Source organism: Lethenteron reissneri, chromosome 44, assembly GCF_015708825.2.
Source record: "Lethenteron reissneri isolate LAM-NWPU_2019-01 chromosome 44, ASM1570882v1, whole genome shotgun sequence".
In the NCBI taxonomy this organism is placed as follows: Eukaryota; Metazoa; Chordata; class Hyperoartia; order Petromyzontiformes; family Petromyzontidae; genus Lethenteron; species Lethenteron reissneri.
This window is the reverse complement of record NC_083822.1, coordinates 11,968,609-11,986,346: the sequence shown is the minus strand read 5'-3', so window position 1 is coordinate 11,986,346 and position 17,738 is coordinate 11,968,609. Positions and strand designations below refer to the sequence as shown.

At 43.6% G+C, this 17,738-nt stretch overlaps 1 protein-coding gene across 6 annotated transcripts in view; it reads left to right on the top strand.

Annotated features, from left to right (window-relative positions):
- Positions 1-17,738, top strand: part of USP7 (ubiquitin specific peptidase 7) — an 85,497-nt gene that overhangs the window by 28,067 nt on the left and 39,692 nt on the right. For all 6 annotated transcript variants that reach the window (XM_061570040.1, XM_061570039.1, XM_061570038.1 and 3 more), the window contains exons 7-13: positions 2,908-3,038; positions 5,069-5,123; positions 8,736-8,816; positions 9,203-9,293; positions 11,038-11,120; positions 11,591-11,700; positions 16,458-16,614. In XM_061570040.1, coding sequence (XP_061426024.1) covers positions 2,908-3,038; positions 5,069-5,123; positions 8,736-8,816; positions 9,203-9,293; positions 11,038-11,120; positions 11,591-11,700; positions 16,458-16,614 — 708 coding nt within the window. The remainder of the gene's footprint in view (positions 1-2,907; positions 3,039-5,068; positions 5,124-8,735; positions 8,817-9,202; positions 9,294-11,037; positions 11,121-11,590; positions 11,701-16,457; positions 16,615-17,738) is intronic.

The following is a 17,738-nucleotide window of genomic DNA, read 5'->3' as shown; positions in this document are numbered from 1 at the left end:
AGCCATACAACCACTTATTGCGTCTCGCGTGACATCGCGGTGTATCCAATTCACATCCACGTTATATAAAATGTGTACCCTAATACATTCATCGCGTTATATCCATTTTGCGTTTTAAAAACACGCGTTATAGGAGAATAGACTGTATGCAAATACCATGAGACTGAGATAAACGAACACGGTGAATAAGACATGGACACAGCCCTGAAGTCAGGTAACGGTGGGGAGACATTGGCAGAGACAGACCTGTGGCCTTGGGGACGTGGAACTAACACAGAGACGCAGGCAAAGCGAGATGGGTATGTTTAACACGTAGGCTTTTGTGACCAATATCCATAATACAGGTTTTTTTGGGTGAGATCGCGTAAATATATGTCGTTAAACCCTCCACCACCCGACACAGCCAATTAGTAAGGTTTGTTACGTAAACCGAACATGCCAATTCATTACTAGTACAGCACACCGATGTGTTGGCGAGCAAAGCCACAACATTTACAATCCGAGTACGACTTTTCGCCAGTAATTACAACCAGCTTCATCAGGCGACAGCCAGATGAAGCTAGTTGAAGAGACCGGTATGCAGACATGGTGAGGCATTGACAGACACGGACATTGACTGCTTGTTAGATTCAGTGTAATTGCTTTAATTAAAAGTTGAATGGATAATCAATTGGCTGCATAAAAGGTTCTTGCAAAAAAACATTTGTTTCAGAGGATAAAATGACATTCCTTTCTAATTCATGCATTAAAGAACATGGTGAAAGAGTTTTGAGAATAAACAATTATTTAATTCTGCCCAATTATGACGGTCATATTCAGGGACGTACTCTGAAGCCCGTTCATAAGTCATAGTGACTACCAAAGTGAGCTGTTAAGAAAATGTGTTTTTGAAAATCAATTGCTCAACGTTTGTGGATAAACATTTGGGTTATTAAATTGCGATTATAATGAAAACCTGGTGTATTTGACAGCAACATTAAAGTTAATACAAGAGAGTGATTATATATACATATAAACAAGCATTTAAAATGCTCACCTATACGCATAAAGATGAATTGACGCGGAAAGATGCACACCGAGAAAAACGTGGAAACGTAGCAGGCAGGGTTAAATGGGGAGGAGTGGTGCACAGACCACACGGTGACCTCCACCCACAATGCCATTGGTCCCCGAGAAGACCCGCTGACGTATGCTGTTGTACAAGTTGAGAAATGTTGTTAACTTGGCATTAAAAACTCTTGAGACTGTAAGACATTAATTGCCTAATAATGCCCTAAACAAATCTCAGTTAGAATTAATAGGTACACATTGTAGTAATTTTATTTAATAGATTTTGCATTAAATGAACATTGAGCAACATTTAAAGTTGGAAGTTTAAAACGAATACAATGAAAGTATGGAAGTGAAATAAATTGTAATTAATTATAATTTTCAAAACATTCCTTAAATATCACTACGCTATCACTTCTATGTTTTTGGTTGAAAACAAGCGTGAGAAAAAAAGTGTGAACTTGTCGGGTTCACTTATTTTCTTTATAATCGTGTGCTATACAATTTTAATCCCAGAAACCGAGGTGTTTTTTTACTGAATCGGCTCGGTGAGAGGCACAGTGGTTGGGGTGCATGACTTTAATCATAAAATTCCAATCCCAACTGGTGGTTATTTCCGTTGTTCATCCCTGCAGAGTTGAATAATTGAGCACCGCGTTTTTGAGTAATCAACGCTGGTTTCCTGGTAGGTAGACCAGGATTCGGCACCCAAAACAACAAAAGCCATTTTTTAAAAATTAGGATACAAAAACTAATTCAAGAGCCGCAATGCGTGTGAATACGAGAGACGATGGTCCTTAATAAATAACGTCACGAAGCAGTTCTCTAAATAGCCGCAGGTTGCCGATCTCTGCCCATGGTAAACTGGACTTGCATGGTGAACTGGATCTCTCATGGTCTGTGTCTGCAACCAAAATAACAAAAAGAGCCATTTATTTTGAATTTAAAGAGCCCGCGCTGCAGTCCTTAAGGAACCGCATGCGGCTCCGTAGCTGCAGGTTGCTGACCCCAGAGGTAGACTCACTCCAGGCAAAGGGCTACGTAGTTTGTTTCGACTGCCTCGAGGCTGTGAGCGGACGATGAGCCTCGTCTCACTTTTGGGCGAGCGGGAATGCCCCCCTTGTCTTTTAAACTGATGTTGAAAAATGTTGTCCCATTAAAGCTTAAGTATTGTTATTCTTGTCACAATAATGGCTTTGAGTTTCTTTGGTGTGTTACACCGGTGGTCCTGTTTAGCCAATTGCCCAGATATTTTACAAGGGAGACCTGTGGTGCTTGAGCACGCTTTTAACAAAAGACAAAAACATTATTTCAGAGAATGAGTGCAGGCTCCCTGAGGAATATTGCTCGATTAGCAAAGTATTTGATGGTCGTAAATAAATCAAGCTAATAAAAAAACTGAAAATATAATGCAAGAGGCACCAGAAAATTTAGGTATAGGTGCAATTAGGCTCTGTTTTATTTAGATCCTCCATGTAGCCTTAATAGACTGCAGGGGCAAGTACTGTTAGCGAGCACCTATGAAGGCCAGCACTGCACACAGGCTTGCTTGGCCAACACACCTTACCAAGTACTCATTTGAGGTTGAGTCGACCTAGGGTAGGCCCAGGACCAGTTTGGAAAATTGTCAAGCGTAAGAGGCGCCAGAAAAAAATTAGGTACAGGTGCAGGAATGCTGTTTTGTTGTAATATAAAAAATAAAAAGAGAGATGAAGCATTGCCATTGTTGCTGCCTTGTCTTGCCATATATAGTAATAATACATTCAGCTATGGTGAGTACTGCAAGTTGAAACAAGTGCGCTAAGAATGGACAGCTTTTCTCCAAATACCTTTAACCGGTGGTTACTGTTTCTGCAGGCGGTCTATCAGATGCCGACCGAGGGTGACGATTCCTCCAAGAGTGTCCCGCTGGCGCTACAGAGGGTCTTCTACGAGCTGCAGCACAGCGACAAGCCCGTGGGAACAAAGAAGTTAACCAAATCTTTTGGGCAAGTGGCACCGCACGCACTTGTGCTGAATGCACCGTGCGACCCACCCTTTCAACCACTTGCGTTGTGTGCGGGGGGGTGGGGGGGGGGGAGTTCCTTACCTGGAAGATGGTGTTTCTCGTTAGCTTTACAACGGCATGTAGGGTGTGTGCGGTTCACTCCATTGGTGCTCGCCCACCCGTGATGGTGGTAACAAAAAAAAAGCGGTCCCGTGGACCTCTCCTAACTTTCTCTCTAAGGTGTTATCCCCTTTCCATATGGCCATAGAGATGGTCTTCCATGTATTTTTGCCAGCATCCTTGTCTGTTGGCAAAGGAGGAGAGAGACTGCACTGGCTGCATCCAGTCCGGGCGTTGCAGTTGTATTTGAAGGGCTTGGCGTGCGTCGGAATAGCTGTTCGTGTTGTACGGCCAGCAAGGCGAGAGTGTCTCTGGATGAGATATGTAGAGCAGCGGTGTGAAGCGCACCGCATACGCTTGCACGGCATTACCACCCTGTAAGAGTGTAAGGATGGGAGCAGGTTACTCAGGCTGGCTGGCAGCAGCAGCAGGCACTGTAGGAGTGTAGAATGGGAGTAGGTTGCTCAGGATAGCTGGTAGCAGGAGGCACTGTAGGGGAGTCTAGGATGGCATCAGACACTGTCGGGGAGTCGAGGGTGGCATCGGGCTACCCAAGATAGCTGGTGGCCGCAGGCAGCCTCAGGAAGTCGGGTTTTGGCAGCAAAAGGCAGCAGGAATTTGCTAACGACAACAAACATTAGCAGTGTGGCACAATGGTAACACTTGTCCCTCGCAGCAAGAAGGGCCTGGGTTCGAATCTGGACTTGGCGTGCCTCTGTATGAAGTTTTTTATGTTCTCCCTCCATTCTGCATAGACTTCCTCTGGGTTCTCCAGTGTTCTCCAGTAGCTAAAATCAATTTGCAATGCTAAATATTATTGGGCGAACATCCCAATGCTAAAAAATAACATGCAAATTTACCCAATTGGAATGACGCATGGCAATATCACACCCTGCCGCAAAGACTTGGCAGCGTACTCCTGAAAGAGTCTTACTACTCGGTGAGGCTTTACTGGGTGGGTAAAAAAAAAACCCATCATAATAATAATAAACATTGGCCAGTATGAAGATGCACCAGTAGTGTGAGGACTGGCAGCAGGCTGTGGCCTGTAGTAGGGTCAGAAAAGTAAATGATTCATGCGAGGCGGCGTTGGGAAGCCTCGTCAAGCAGCCAGGTCCTGAGGGTGCAAGACCGTGAGCGGCAGCAGGAGCAGCTGAGCAGCTGAGCAGTGGGGCTGCCATGGCAACCAGGATCATGGCAGGTGTGGGAGGCAGAGAGACGACATGGAGATGAGGGAAAATGGCTTGCAGAATAACAGACACTTGGGACAAAAACAAACCCATAAATGAGCAATAACAGAGAAGAAAAACATGATTGTTCAACCAGTGTTCTTCACTCAGAGAGGGGGCCACTTTCATTGATAAGACATCATCAGTGCGAAGGCAGCCACACATTTGAAACCATTGGGTTTGACAGCATGATGGGGGTGTTTTCACATTTGTATTGACGGAGACCACACGAAAGGCCACCAGGAGCCGCCAATGGCTCGCTGGCCTTGCAATGCAGGACACGGCTCTACACGAATAGGAATACAACCGAATTATAAAAGGGGCAATCCAAGAGCGTCCTGCCAAGTGTTTTTTTTTTTGCAGGAGGTGGCAATGCTGCTATGTGTAATGCTAATTGAGTAATTTGCATGTAATTTTTCAGCATTGGGATGTTTTGGCCAATACCAGTTAAGTTATGGGGGGGGGGGGTGGTTTGCAATGGGAGGAAACCAGAGATCCTGGAGGAAACTCGTGCCAAACAGGGGAAGAACATACATATTTCCACACAGAAAGGCGCCCAAGTCAGGAATCGAACTCGGGTCCCTTCTTGCTGTGACACACAAGTTTTACCACTGCGCCACCCCGCCTCTCAAGTGCCACCCAAGTAAAATAGTTACCTTTAATGCTGCTTGTTGTTACACAGTTGGGAGACTTTGGACAGCTTCATGCAGCACGATGTACAAGAACTCAGCCGAGTGGTAAGTTCATGTGCCCTTCCTGGACATGCACATGACCGGTCGCCACATTTACAGTGTGAATGTGTACACGTTTAAATATGACATGGGTATCATTCCCATCTTGACATCTACATCATTGCAAAAATCGAATGAATATGTACATGTGTTAAACTTCTTCCACACTACGTAGCCAACCGCACTAATCAACACGATGTGAATATTACCCCATATATATATCCGGATGCTGCATGTGCAAAAGGCAATCGGAACAGCTTTTCATGATTTTCAATTGGTTATTTGTTGTGCGTAGCACCCTTGTAGCGCGAAGAGCAACGTTTCTGACAGGCTGACAGCAGCAGGCTCTTAACGAGCTTCTTGTCGTGCATTATGCCTCATCGCCACGGCCACTCGGAGCCAGCCCCTTCCATTGTTTTCCCTCTCCTGGTCCTCATTCCTCACCGCCTCTTTCACCCCTTACCATCTGTGGCCCAGAGTTCAGCCGCAGCCGGTGTTGGCAATGTACCAATGCGGTTTTCATTGACTGAAAACAAATAATTTGTCTTGTTAACTTAAAATATAGGTTTTTGCTTAGCCAATGCTATGGTCCATATTTGTTTTTTTGGCAAGGCCACGTAGTTTTGCAAAAATTTGTCACTCACCCCCCCTCCACCGCCAGACAGAATTGTCAAGTTTATAAATATGTAGTTAATACGTATTGATCAAATTCTGACCAATAAAGCATGCTGGTGCCTTCTACAATTTCATGACTAAACATTTCAGTGCGTGGTGGTGGTATTATTGATCAGAAATTTATTTAAAAAATTGGCACGTATAAATAATTTATTTGGAAACATGTCGATCTTGTCAGGTGGTGGAGTTGATAATGACAAGAATATTGGCATTGGGTATTGTCTTGTCTCCCTATAATGTAACCTAGGCCAAAAAGCGACTCGCTTCCCATTGGTCTATCCCTGCTGTTGGTTCTATGCTCTGTACATGTGTAGTGTCAGTGAGTTGGAGACGAGGTTTGTAGAGGCACCTCCTTTATTGAACACATGATCTCGCCTGCACACTCTACAGTCGCTAGCCTATACACAACACTCGCCATGCAACACCAACGGCGCTGATGGAGACGGCCGACAACTATCTAGCAGCGCAATATCGAGCTAAGACGGCAGCGACAATGGCGACGAGACGGCAGCAAGGACAAGACGACCCAATCCCAGAACCGGCAGCCTCGAGCACCCGCTCTCGGCCCCTTTTATGCTCCTTCTGGAACTCACTAGCAAGTTCCAGGGGCTTCTAGATAGGGCCCTCCATGACCCTTGCCCCAGTTCCTCCGCCCTGCCGACACACCCGTGTATATGCTCACCGGCGTGTGTACTGTTTGTCCACTGCAGTGGCCGCTACTGGTCACTAGCCGGCGCTATGACACTACACATGCCTCAAGCATCTCGTTGCTGCGTTTTTGAAAGCTTACTTAGCGTGATTGTGCATTTGCGGCGCTCCTACACATTTTCCAGCCCATATACAACCACGTATAGTGCTGTAATGCTGACATTTGAAGAATTTTCCATTCGAATGACAAGACAAATGCTATAATTAAATCGTTTTTCATACGAGGAAAAAAAATACATTTAGGAATTCCATTACGTACCAGGTTACCACAATTATGCGCTTATCTGCTTATATTAACATAATTGTACTAATCTTCATTGGGAAAGAAAAATAAGATTAGTTGGTTCGGTGGTTAAAATATGGAGTGGTTAAAGTATCCCATCGCTAATTTTTTTTATTTTCCTTGAACCATAGTGACAGGAAAAATGCATGCGAAACTTAATCTAACGAATGCTTTCTGATCACGAAGTGAAATTTGAAGTACTGCTGTTTAAGTGAATATGCAGTGGTATTTGAAATTATTAGCTGTGGATGACACGGTCATGGGATTAATTTGTCCCAAGGGATAAGAACATTTGTTGAGAATGTCTCTCCATGGATCATCTCGTCATCGTGTCACTGGTGTTAGGTGGCTAGAAACATGCGTTTAGAGGCTTTTTTGGATGCTGCTATAAATGTCCACATGATAAGGCCACTTCGTTCAGTTATCATCTGTTGCCAGGTCACTTCTAAAAAAGAGTTAAATAGCTCAGTGGGCCTTAACTGGTAAAATAATGTTTTTTAATAGTTTATATCAGCTGTAATTTGACATTTAGTAACATAGTAAAGGCAACCGTTGACAACACCAGATTTTTTAAATCCTCTGCACATTATGATTAATAGCGGCCCACCTAGCAGAAAGTTAAATAGCAGATGAATGTGCCTGGAATGTTTTATTGAGCTGCATTTATATATTTATTCAAACATGTACCCGACGTCCCTCGGTGGAACGCCACTTTGTTTGCAAAGGTGTCCAGGGGGCGTCAAGCGACACGGTACATAGGCTGGACCTGTAATGATTCTTGGATGAAAATCGATTCGCTGTATGAGCCCGAAACAATTCATACATTCGATTGCGATAGTTATACAATGCAAATGCTGTTAAAATGTTTCTTTTCAATATAATAGTTGGATGGAATGCCAAAGAACATCGGAGATGACACATAGAGCATTCCGAACCAGCAGACCGCACAGGGCAGACGTGGCCAATATTTCAGACCATGCCGATTAAATGTTTCGCAGCAGTCCATATGACAAAACAATCTAAGACGGTACAAATAAGTCAGGAGACATATATGGGAAGCCGAGGAGATGGTACAAGCCAGACGCATTACAGAAGCAAATTAACGACGTTTATAATGATACAGAACAAGGCAGTAACAGGTGAGGCAGTACTAGCAACAAAGACGGCTATAAAAATGATATGGAAAAAGTATGGATATAACAGACAACACAGGGGAGACATTACAAATGAGATTGGAAGTACGAACGAAAATGCTGACAAGTCGGGCATTACACTTGTGACGGTACAGGCAAGACGCCATAGATTCTATAATCAAAACAGTATAAATGGAACAATACAGCAAAGCAAAAAAACTATTATTTTAACAATTCCAAATAATGCATCTTCAGCTAATCGGCACAGAGTAGTTGGTCAATTGTACTTAGCTGCAATAGAACTTTGTGAATCTCGGCATTGGTTTTGACTTCTCCCATTGTCATCGGCAAATGCTGCTGTCTTCTGGTCTGCTGTTATTGGCAACCACCATCCACAAACGCTGCCACGTTGCCATTCAGTGCAGTAACAACTAAATTGTCCAAAATTATTTTGCGAGTATGTTTGTGCATTTGAGAAATGTAAAAATAAGTTTTAAAAAATCTTTCATTGTCATTAGAGAACCCAGAATACAATGTGGATTTCACACGAGAAGTGTAACAAGCTTTACGTAATGCACCCTCGAGATTAAGGATCGAACAAAAGCATCCAGACTCGCCGTCCTACCATGCGAGGTCGGGTTAGCAACCGTGAACAGTCTATTTATGGGGAAGAGGAAGAAAATGGAAGAAATGGAGGGCGGTAAAAACATGTTTAAAGTCAATCTTGCACAAATGTTGCGTCGCATTTTAGAGTGCAGGCACACCAGCGCACACTTCACCACCTTGCTGCATTGTTGACGCGTTCTCTCCGTCGCACAGCTGCTTGACAACGTAGAGAATAAGATGAAAGGGACGTGCGTGGAAGGTACCATTCCGAAGCTTTTTGGAGGAAAGATGGTGGTAAGTGTTTTTTACTTGTGTAAAAAAAAAACTTTCAATGTAAAAAAAGACACATTCACTCTTAAAACATGATTTGGTCATCTGAATGCTTTAGAATCAAACACATTTCGTCTTGCTGCTGCATTGGTGATGGTGCACAAAGACAATTAACAAAACATCTTGGCACACTTATCAACAACACTGCCTTCAAAGAATATTATATTAATTGCCGACATTTTGGGCAAATCACCTTGACATGCTGCGATGAAGGTCTGTTGCTTGGAACGTCGCCGCTATCTTCCAGATGTATTTTTGTCTTCTTTCTAAGGCGTCGTTATTGTTGACGAGTGTGTCCATTTAAGTGCCTGCGGAGTTATTCAGGATGTGATATGCTCTTCCTTTTTCAGTCCTACATTCAGTGCAAGCATGTGGACTACCGCTCAGAAAGGATTGAAGATTACTATGACATCCAGCTGAGTATAAAGGGCAAGAAAAACAGTGAGTGTTGGCAATTTGCAGCATTGCTTCTTCATACCCACAGATGTTCCCTGTAGACTGGACATCTTATTTGTCAGCATGCACACCACTTAAGTGGCCTGTATACAACTGACAGTTCTATTACCTTGGTTGTCCAGCAATATCTGGAACTTTAAAAGTAAACATCCAACCCTCCACCAAAGTTGTAAATAAAGCCCCCCCTCCTCTCCCTATTATGATACCATTTCTAAGAGTCATCCATTGTGAAGTCGGTGCATAATGGAAATCCCATATTTGAATATTAAACCAACTCTACAAAAAATAAACTTGCTTACGGAAGAGCTTAACGGGGTTGCAACCGGCACTCGGCGAGTTTGTGCGACGTGTGTAACGTGAATGATTTGTTTTTTTCACTTGAGTCTCAAAAGAGCTTAAAGAAAGTGGCAAAATAATGACAAATGTGAAAAGAACTTGAGGAAAGCAATTTAAACGTTTTTGGAAAAATGTTTTATTGTGCAAAATAGAGAGTTTTGGGTATGATAGATATGTAATAACTGTCATTCAAACAGAAGATTTTGTATTTGTACTGGATAAATTTGGAAATGAAACTTGCATTATCATTTTAAGTGCATGCTTAGAAATACCATATTGTGGCGCTCTGCGTTTTTACAAGAGGTGTGTTTACAGCATACAAAGTGTTCTTATTGTATAATAGTAATGATTTCGGGGGTTGTTTTGACCATACTTTACCACACTGGTGACGTATGGACTGGTTCGGATCGGTGCAGATGGCACCCGCCGCCGATGTTGGTGTTGCTCCGTAAACTCGAACCCCAGAGGCCCAGTTTTGGCTCCATACATAACTTTGCTATCTTACCACAGCCCAGCTAATACAGCAAGTGCTGGCTTAACTCGTGTTCGCACAAGGCGTTTTCGCTATGACGCGGCTCTTCTGTCGGGGAACGTTAAAACGTGTCCGTTTTAACGGACTTTCTGAGCGGTTAACGACAAACTACTTTGTTGAGCTGAGCGGTGTGGGAATTCTGGGTATGCGAGCAGAATGACGCAGTACACAACGTACCCTCATCTCACTTTGTCCCGCTATCTCACTGTTTGCACCAGACCTTCCCCCGCACTTCCGATTAGCACGGGTGGCTATGTACGGTGCAAATAAGTTTATCATACACATGTACATATTGCAGACCTCACCTTTTACGCTATTTCTTATTGGGAAATAGTTTTCGCTTAACTCGGTACTTTTCATAAACACCTAACACGTTAAATGAGGAATTACTGCATTATGATTCATAATTGATTTTTGGATTATGAGTTTATCCTGAAGATGCTTGATTCGGTTGCAAGTGGAACTTCTACCTAAATTGCTACATTTCGTGGTGAGAATTGTGCTTGAACTCACTGACGAGATGAAACAATAATAATTGACATGTTAAACGCTTGCATGCAGGATATTTTACTTTGCTTGGCTGTGTTTGGTGGTGTAGGGTATTAACTTATTCTGGAGAGATGTGCACCAGTGATGTGTCTGTAGGCTCTCCAACTTTGAGCCAAACACTGTGGGGTCACTCCAGTACATTTAAAACGAACGTCAATGCAGTGAAGTCACCGGGGAGGGTCTTAACGCAAATATTGACCGGGTTGTTACGTCGCCTAACTGAAAATCTCTTGCGAGCCTTGATTTTGTGATGCAAGGCAAGAGGCGTCGTCGTGAGTATTGGTGACCACGTATTCGCTCCTCCCCCCCCAGTTTACGAGTCGTTTAACGACTATGTGGCTGTGGAGCAGCTGGACGGAGACAACAAATACGACGCTGGGGAGCACGGCCTACAGGTGCCGCCCCCCTCCCCCCCCTGCCACAAGGCGTTCCCCTCCTTGGGATTATTTTAGAGTATTTGCCCACTGTTTTGAATATTCACATGATGATAAAGCCACATCTTTGAGCTATAATCTGTGTGAGGCCAGGTTGCTTTTGAAAAATAAGGCATTAGCTCAGTGGGCCTTTCCTGGTAAGATAAGGAATAATTAAGTTGTATTTGTAATTTTTTACATTTCCACATGATTAGCCACTTCGTTCGACTATCTTTTGTGGCCAGGTCATTTATGAAAAAGATCAATATAGCTCCGTGATGGGCCTTACCTGGTAAAATAAAAAAATATATATCTGGTTTGTAAATAAAACACGACATAGCCACAAACAATTGCAGGAAATTGTGATTAATTAATAATCTGTGGTAGATAAAAATCAGCAGCGTGTTTAAAGATCTGAGAACGTCTGCGTTTTGTTGACATGCTGTGTGCAGGAGGCAGAGAAGGGTGTGAAGTTTCTGTCATTTCCACCCGTGCTGCACCTGCAACTCATGAGGTTCATGTACGACCCACAGACCGACCAGAACATAAAGATCAACGACCGGTGAGTTAGCGATGCCACGCACACTACTCGCCGTTTGGCCCCCCAGAGCCGGGTATCACACTTGTTGGCCACCATCTGAAGAATTAAGTCGTGTGTTTGATCGTCTTCTAGAACCGTGATCGATCCGCTGCTCGGTGAATGCCTCCCTTACACTGTAGCCTTCTCTCACAGTTTCGTGATGCCCTAATCCAAGTCACTCGTCATAATGTTCTAAATTGTTAGGTAAAATCTAAATTGTCAACAATGTGAATCCTCGGTGGCAAGATGCTAACTACCTCACCTCCTATACAGGAGGTCAATCCCGACCCTGACACCTGCATATTTGGAGTTTGCATGTTCTCCCTGTGGCCGCGTGGATTTTTTTTCCCTCCACCTTTAGAATCAACATGCATTTAGAGTATTTGGCCACTATACATTTCCACACTATAAGCTTCTTCATTGGGCTACCATTTGTGGCCAGGTTCCTTGTGAAAAAAAGAGCCATATAGCTCCGTGGGCTTTAACTGGTAAAATAAAAAAAATGTTTTTTAGTTTAGTGTAGACCTCGATTTAAAGCTTTCGTGACTGCAGGGATTCATCTTCTTGGTTCTTTCGGTAAAGTCACGTAGAATGGAAATAATAAAATAAAGAAGAACAGGTCTGTCAGAAAGACGCTGTTCTTCACCTGAGAACGGCTGCTTGCGTTGTGGCCGAAACGTCGTGAGAATTATTTTATTATGTTTTATTTTTATTATTTTATTATTTCCATTCTACTGACTTTACCGAAAGAACCAAGAAGATAGTGTAGACCTGTTACGTGACGTGCATTACTTCACTTTGTCCACTTGACAGCGCACCACTGATCGCGATCAGAATTAGGTCAAAAGTCGCATGTCGTGTCTAGTTCATCGTCAACACCATAATACGTCTCTAGTATCTTGGAGCCAAAATGAGGCAACACTCGGTGACGTTAAACATACTGGGGCAATGTGACTGACACGCAGAGCCATTGACGCAGTAACTTGTGAGATTTGAGGAGGTTATCGACGACGATACGAGGAGGTCCCAGGAGATTGCCTCACGAGGGAATTTTTCACTTCGCTTTTAACCCCAAATATACCGTGCCCGCGCACGCGTGGGGTAAACCGTGGCATCAGGAAAACTGAAAATGCGAAGTTTGTGGTGCGTCGCGAATGACAACACCAGCTGGAGGTGGGGGGGGGTGGTTATAAATAATTTTCATCTTCGTAAATACCTATGTATAGTAAGTGGGAGTAAGCGCTATGGTAAGAATATACCGTCGTATCAATTGGCTGTTATTAGCGATGGCATTAGTAAGCACGAGGAAAAACTTGTGAGCAGCACCGCTATAAATAAACGAAAGCACAACTAAAAAAAAACGAACTGGCAAATCTAATTGCGAAAGTGGCGTTTGCTACTTAGGCAGTGACGTTGTGCTTGATGTACTGCAGAGTCCTGGGAACCCAGGATCCTTTGCTCCTTGTGCAGCGCCCACCTGAGCATTCCTATGAATAGCTGTGCGATGGCAGCATCGCTGTTTAAAGCAACCCTGAGAACCGACCGTGGAATCACCCCCCCCCGCCCCCGGGTTGCAAAGACGTCTCGTATGTAGCATTACTAGAGAAAAAGGCCGTTCTGGTCAAATCGTCAGAAAAATATCCTTTTACATTTTTATGCTAAATACAGTAGCTTATCGCTTATCCGCGTGCGGTTTATCCGATTTGCGGTCTGTCGATTGCTAGTGTAATTTATACCTATGTTAGTGGTGTTTAGCATAGAGATACGCAGAAATTGATTATTTTTGGATTATCCGTGATTTTTATTTATCCGCGTCCATCTTTCCTGTCATGAGCTGCACAAGTTCACGCTCAGAGTGTGATAACGATTAGCACTGGTTGGCTACGTACGCTGCGAAATAAATGTAACATGCAGTCTGTTCTCCTGTAACGCGGTAGTAGTTGCGTTCCTAAAGAACACCGCGTTATGGACAAATCGCGTTATAATAATATGAATATCGATTTAAAGCACAGTCCACGTTAACACGTGAGATGCATACGCAGGCTCAACAAAAGACTGATTCACGTGGGTAGCTTCTAGAAGCATGCAGCAGCAATCCCGCCTTGCGACGCTATGCCGAGGCAGCCGTACAATGGCTTATTCCTACTCGCGCAACGTAGTTCCGCTCACTCAATCGTGTTATATCCAATTCGCATCCGCGCTATAAAAAATGTGTTCCCTATAATCCATTCATCACGTTATATCCAAATTGCGTCTTGAAAACGCGTTATAGGAGAATGGACTACATACATACAAATACTACTACACATGCCAGCTGCTTCACAGTAGATATTAAGATCACGTGACCTAATTTGTAAACAGTGGTGCAAAGTGCGCTGGCGTCATGCTCCGAATTTGCCAAATAAAATAAAAAATTGCCACCAGTTACTCAATTAGGGATGACACAGCAATCGTCGCCCCCCTACCTGTAAACTAATATTCTTATGCTGCAGGTCAGGTGCTGAATCATCTTGTGCCCACAGGGACAGCTGCCAATGGGGGGTCCCCTTTCCAATATTTTTATGAGATGTTTCTAAGTCCCTTATTGTGTGTCAAGCGCTCTAAATTCAACGTCTGTTATTTATCATTTCTATAAAATGTTAGGACCTTAATGTATTGATCTTCATCCGTTTTAGACTTGTATACATTAATGATTAATAACAATTCTTAATGCTCAATATTATGAAAGTCGGTAGAATCCAATGTACCAAATACAATACTGAGTCTGGTCTCGTGTTAATTCTGTAAATTTTCGAGTCACTGACTTTTGTGCACTCGGCATCGGTTTGCATCAGTTGTTATCCTTGCCATCATCTTCAACAGTCCTCACCATTACCACCATCATCTTTGGAATATCAGCATCACCCTCATTGTGAGATGATGATTTCTGCTAAACCACGCTGTGGGTTATTTCGATGAATATTTAAGCTTTTGTAAGAGAACTTCCCTCGAACGAGTTGTTGGGGACAGCTCCATTGAGCAAGATCGTTGCAGCTGCTTGCAAAAATACACTGATGTGTCACTGTCCTCCGGCATTTAACAATCTAGCAGCTTATCGTGGTGAATTGTAATCGATCCATTAATCAATGACCTACCTGGCCCCCGGGGTAGAGCCTGATAAGATAACGGTTATCTTTTTTTCAGAAACAATTCGCAAAAAATAAAAAGTGTGAAGTTTTGTCATCCGGACCACCATCTCAAAAAGTGGAGAAAATATGGTTATCCCGCCGTTCTTCCTTTATGTGTTAAATGTCAATTTACAGTCATATATTTAATTGATTTGCATTCAAATATATTCAAATTAATGATAAGTTTGTTAGGATAATAAAATGCCACACTGGGGCTTTTGAGCTTGGTGGTCTGGATAAGGCTGAGGTACATTCACTGCAGACCACCTTTGGGTGTTGTTAAATCTAAACGTACTAATAGGGTTTTTCCCCTTTTTTTCTGGCAACAAAACTGACACCTTTTGCAAGGAATCATGTTTACATTAACCACAATACTTGCAGTCAAATGCAAACAAAAAACAACTCTGATAATTTATGCATTGTCCTTGAAACTGACTGGTCCACACCAGAGACAGCTTTTCTTAGAGCCTAGTCTCAAATGGTGTTCGACCAGTTTCATTTCCAGAAAAAAGGGGAAAAACCCTACTAGTATATTTTGGTACTGGCAAAGGAAGCCTCATGATGTAGAGGCTTACCCCAAGCTCTCATTACTCTGATAGTGCGTTGTCTTTGAACTGTGCGCCGTATAGCCTGACCAGACTGTTTTGGGAAAGTGTTGTTGTTAGTGAGTACCTATGAAGGCCATGCGCAGAGTCGCATCCACATCTTGACAAAGCAGCAAAAACACTTTGGCGTGGTGTATTGCACTGCTGTCTTAGTAATGGAGACCCCGCATATTCACTTCTTGCCATAATTTAGATGTGAAATCTCCCATAGCTTTCCAATCGGTTACATGTTTCGGTGAGATAAGTATTTAGAATTATTTATGTGCTTTCTTATAAGATGGTCCATAAAACATACTGGTACAAGGTAAATGTCGCAAAATCAGTAATGTGGCGTAACCTTAACATCAATTATGAATGCAAGTGTCGGCTGAGAAAACCTACGTATTAAGATAAATAAAAATTACACTTGCTGTTTTCGGTTGCAACTTTAATAGTGTCCATGGGAGCACCTCCGATTAGCACGGTTGGTGACTTACGGTACGAAAGAAGTTCTACATACATGGAGTCTCTGAAGTGGTTGGCTGTAGAGCATAAGATCCCTGGCTTTGATCTTTCACGAAGCTCATGGTTCACCCTAAACTGCATCCACTGCACAAACCATGGCAGTAGATGCAAATACTTGATTCACGAATGGAAAATTAAAAACTCTCCAGTAGTGCGCGACTGTGGTCATCCGGAACAGATCGTACAACGTAGAACAACGCAATGCCCGATCTACAAATACGAAGGAGACGTCACAGCTATACACTCTACTACTGCTCCTGACGCAGTTATCTGGCTTGACCACCTGAGTGTGGAATTGTAGTTGCTTTGCACTGCATCTCCATCAGCAGCTGTACGGAAGAAGGAACAGGCTGTAGAGCCCTGTGTGTAGGCTCCTAAGCCATCTTTTGGCCTTGCTGACGTTAACACAATGTTGTCCCTGCTGCTGCTTGCTGCTTCTCGCTGCTGCTCAATGCCCTGGCAGGTTCGAGTTCCCCGAGAGGCTGATCCTCGACGACTTCCTGCAGAAGTTGGACGCAGAGGACTCGGCCACTTACATCTTGCACGCCGTGCTGGTGCACAGCGGGGACAACCACGGCGGTCACTACGTCGTCTACCTGAACCCCATGGGCGACGGCAAGGTGAGCACCGCGACAGCAAGGTGAGCACCACCGCGGTGGTGGCGGCTCTGCGCCAGCGTCGGGGATTCGCGATTGGGCCATCTTGCAAGCGCGCAGCAGCGTCCACAGCTGGCTCAGACCTTGAAGTAGACAATGTAATTTCTCATGTTCAAAGGAAGCAATCTCACTGTAAAAATATACAACGTTTGAAGGCAACGAAGGACAACAAACTAAATACAACAAAAAAAGTTCTCTCTGTCGATGCCATTACATACATTGGCACAAGCTTGGAGTTCGACGCCACGGAGGAAAGGATTGTTTGATCACATAGACGTGTGTTTATTCTTTAACACAAAGTAGATATCAATGATCAATATATTTATTATTGTTGTTGATAGTGGAAGCGGTAGTCGTCCTAGTAATACCTACTATAATCACCCAGGAATGTCCTTAACGCTCGTGACGTCACTCCACATCCACCAGCAATATTCATGAGCAGGTGACGTCCTCCAAATGGACACCCCCCCCCCTCATTAATAATCATGAGTAGGTGACGTCAATCCACATGGAGCACACTCCCTCATTAATAATCATGAGCACGTGACGTCACTCCACATCGACCAACTCTCCCTCAATATTCATTAGATGGTGACGTCCTCCAAATGGACACCCCCCCCCCTCCATTAATAATAATTAGCGGGTGACGTCACTCCACATGGGGGGCCAAGGCGCCTCCTCCCCCCTCCTCGGCGTCAACTTACAACCCTCACTTCAAAGGCAGAACCCTCACGTCACGCGATCTCCGTAACGCTGTTGAGACATAGAACTAAAAAGGACGTCATGATGAACAGGGATTATAACCTTAACATGAAAGAGGTCTGTCACCGTGCCCTGACAAACTGCACACGCATTAATGCTATGAATATATCACGTCGCCGTCTGCTTTTCACTTGCAAGTTTCATATTTACTGCAATACACCCGTCCTTGGACGGGCAAAAGGCTAGTACAATTATAATTATAGAAGGAGTTGTTCAAGGGACTTGCGGTTTGTGTTTATTCTTGAACACAAAGTAGATATCTTATTTTACGACTATATTATTATTGTTGATAATGGAAGAGGTAATAGTTGGTCGTGACACAATAA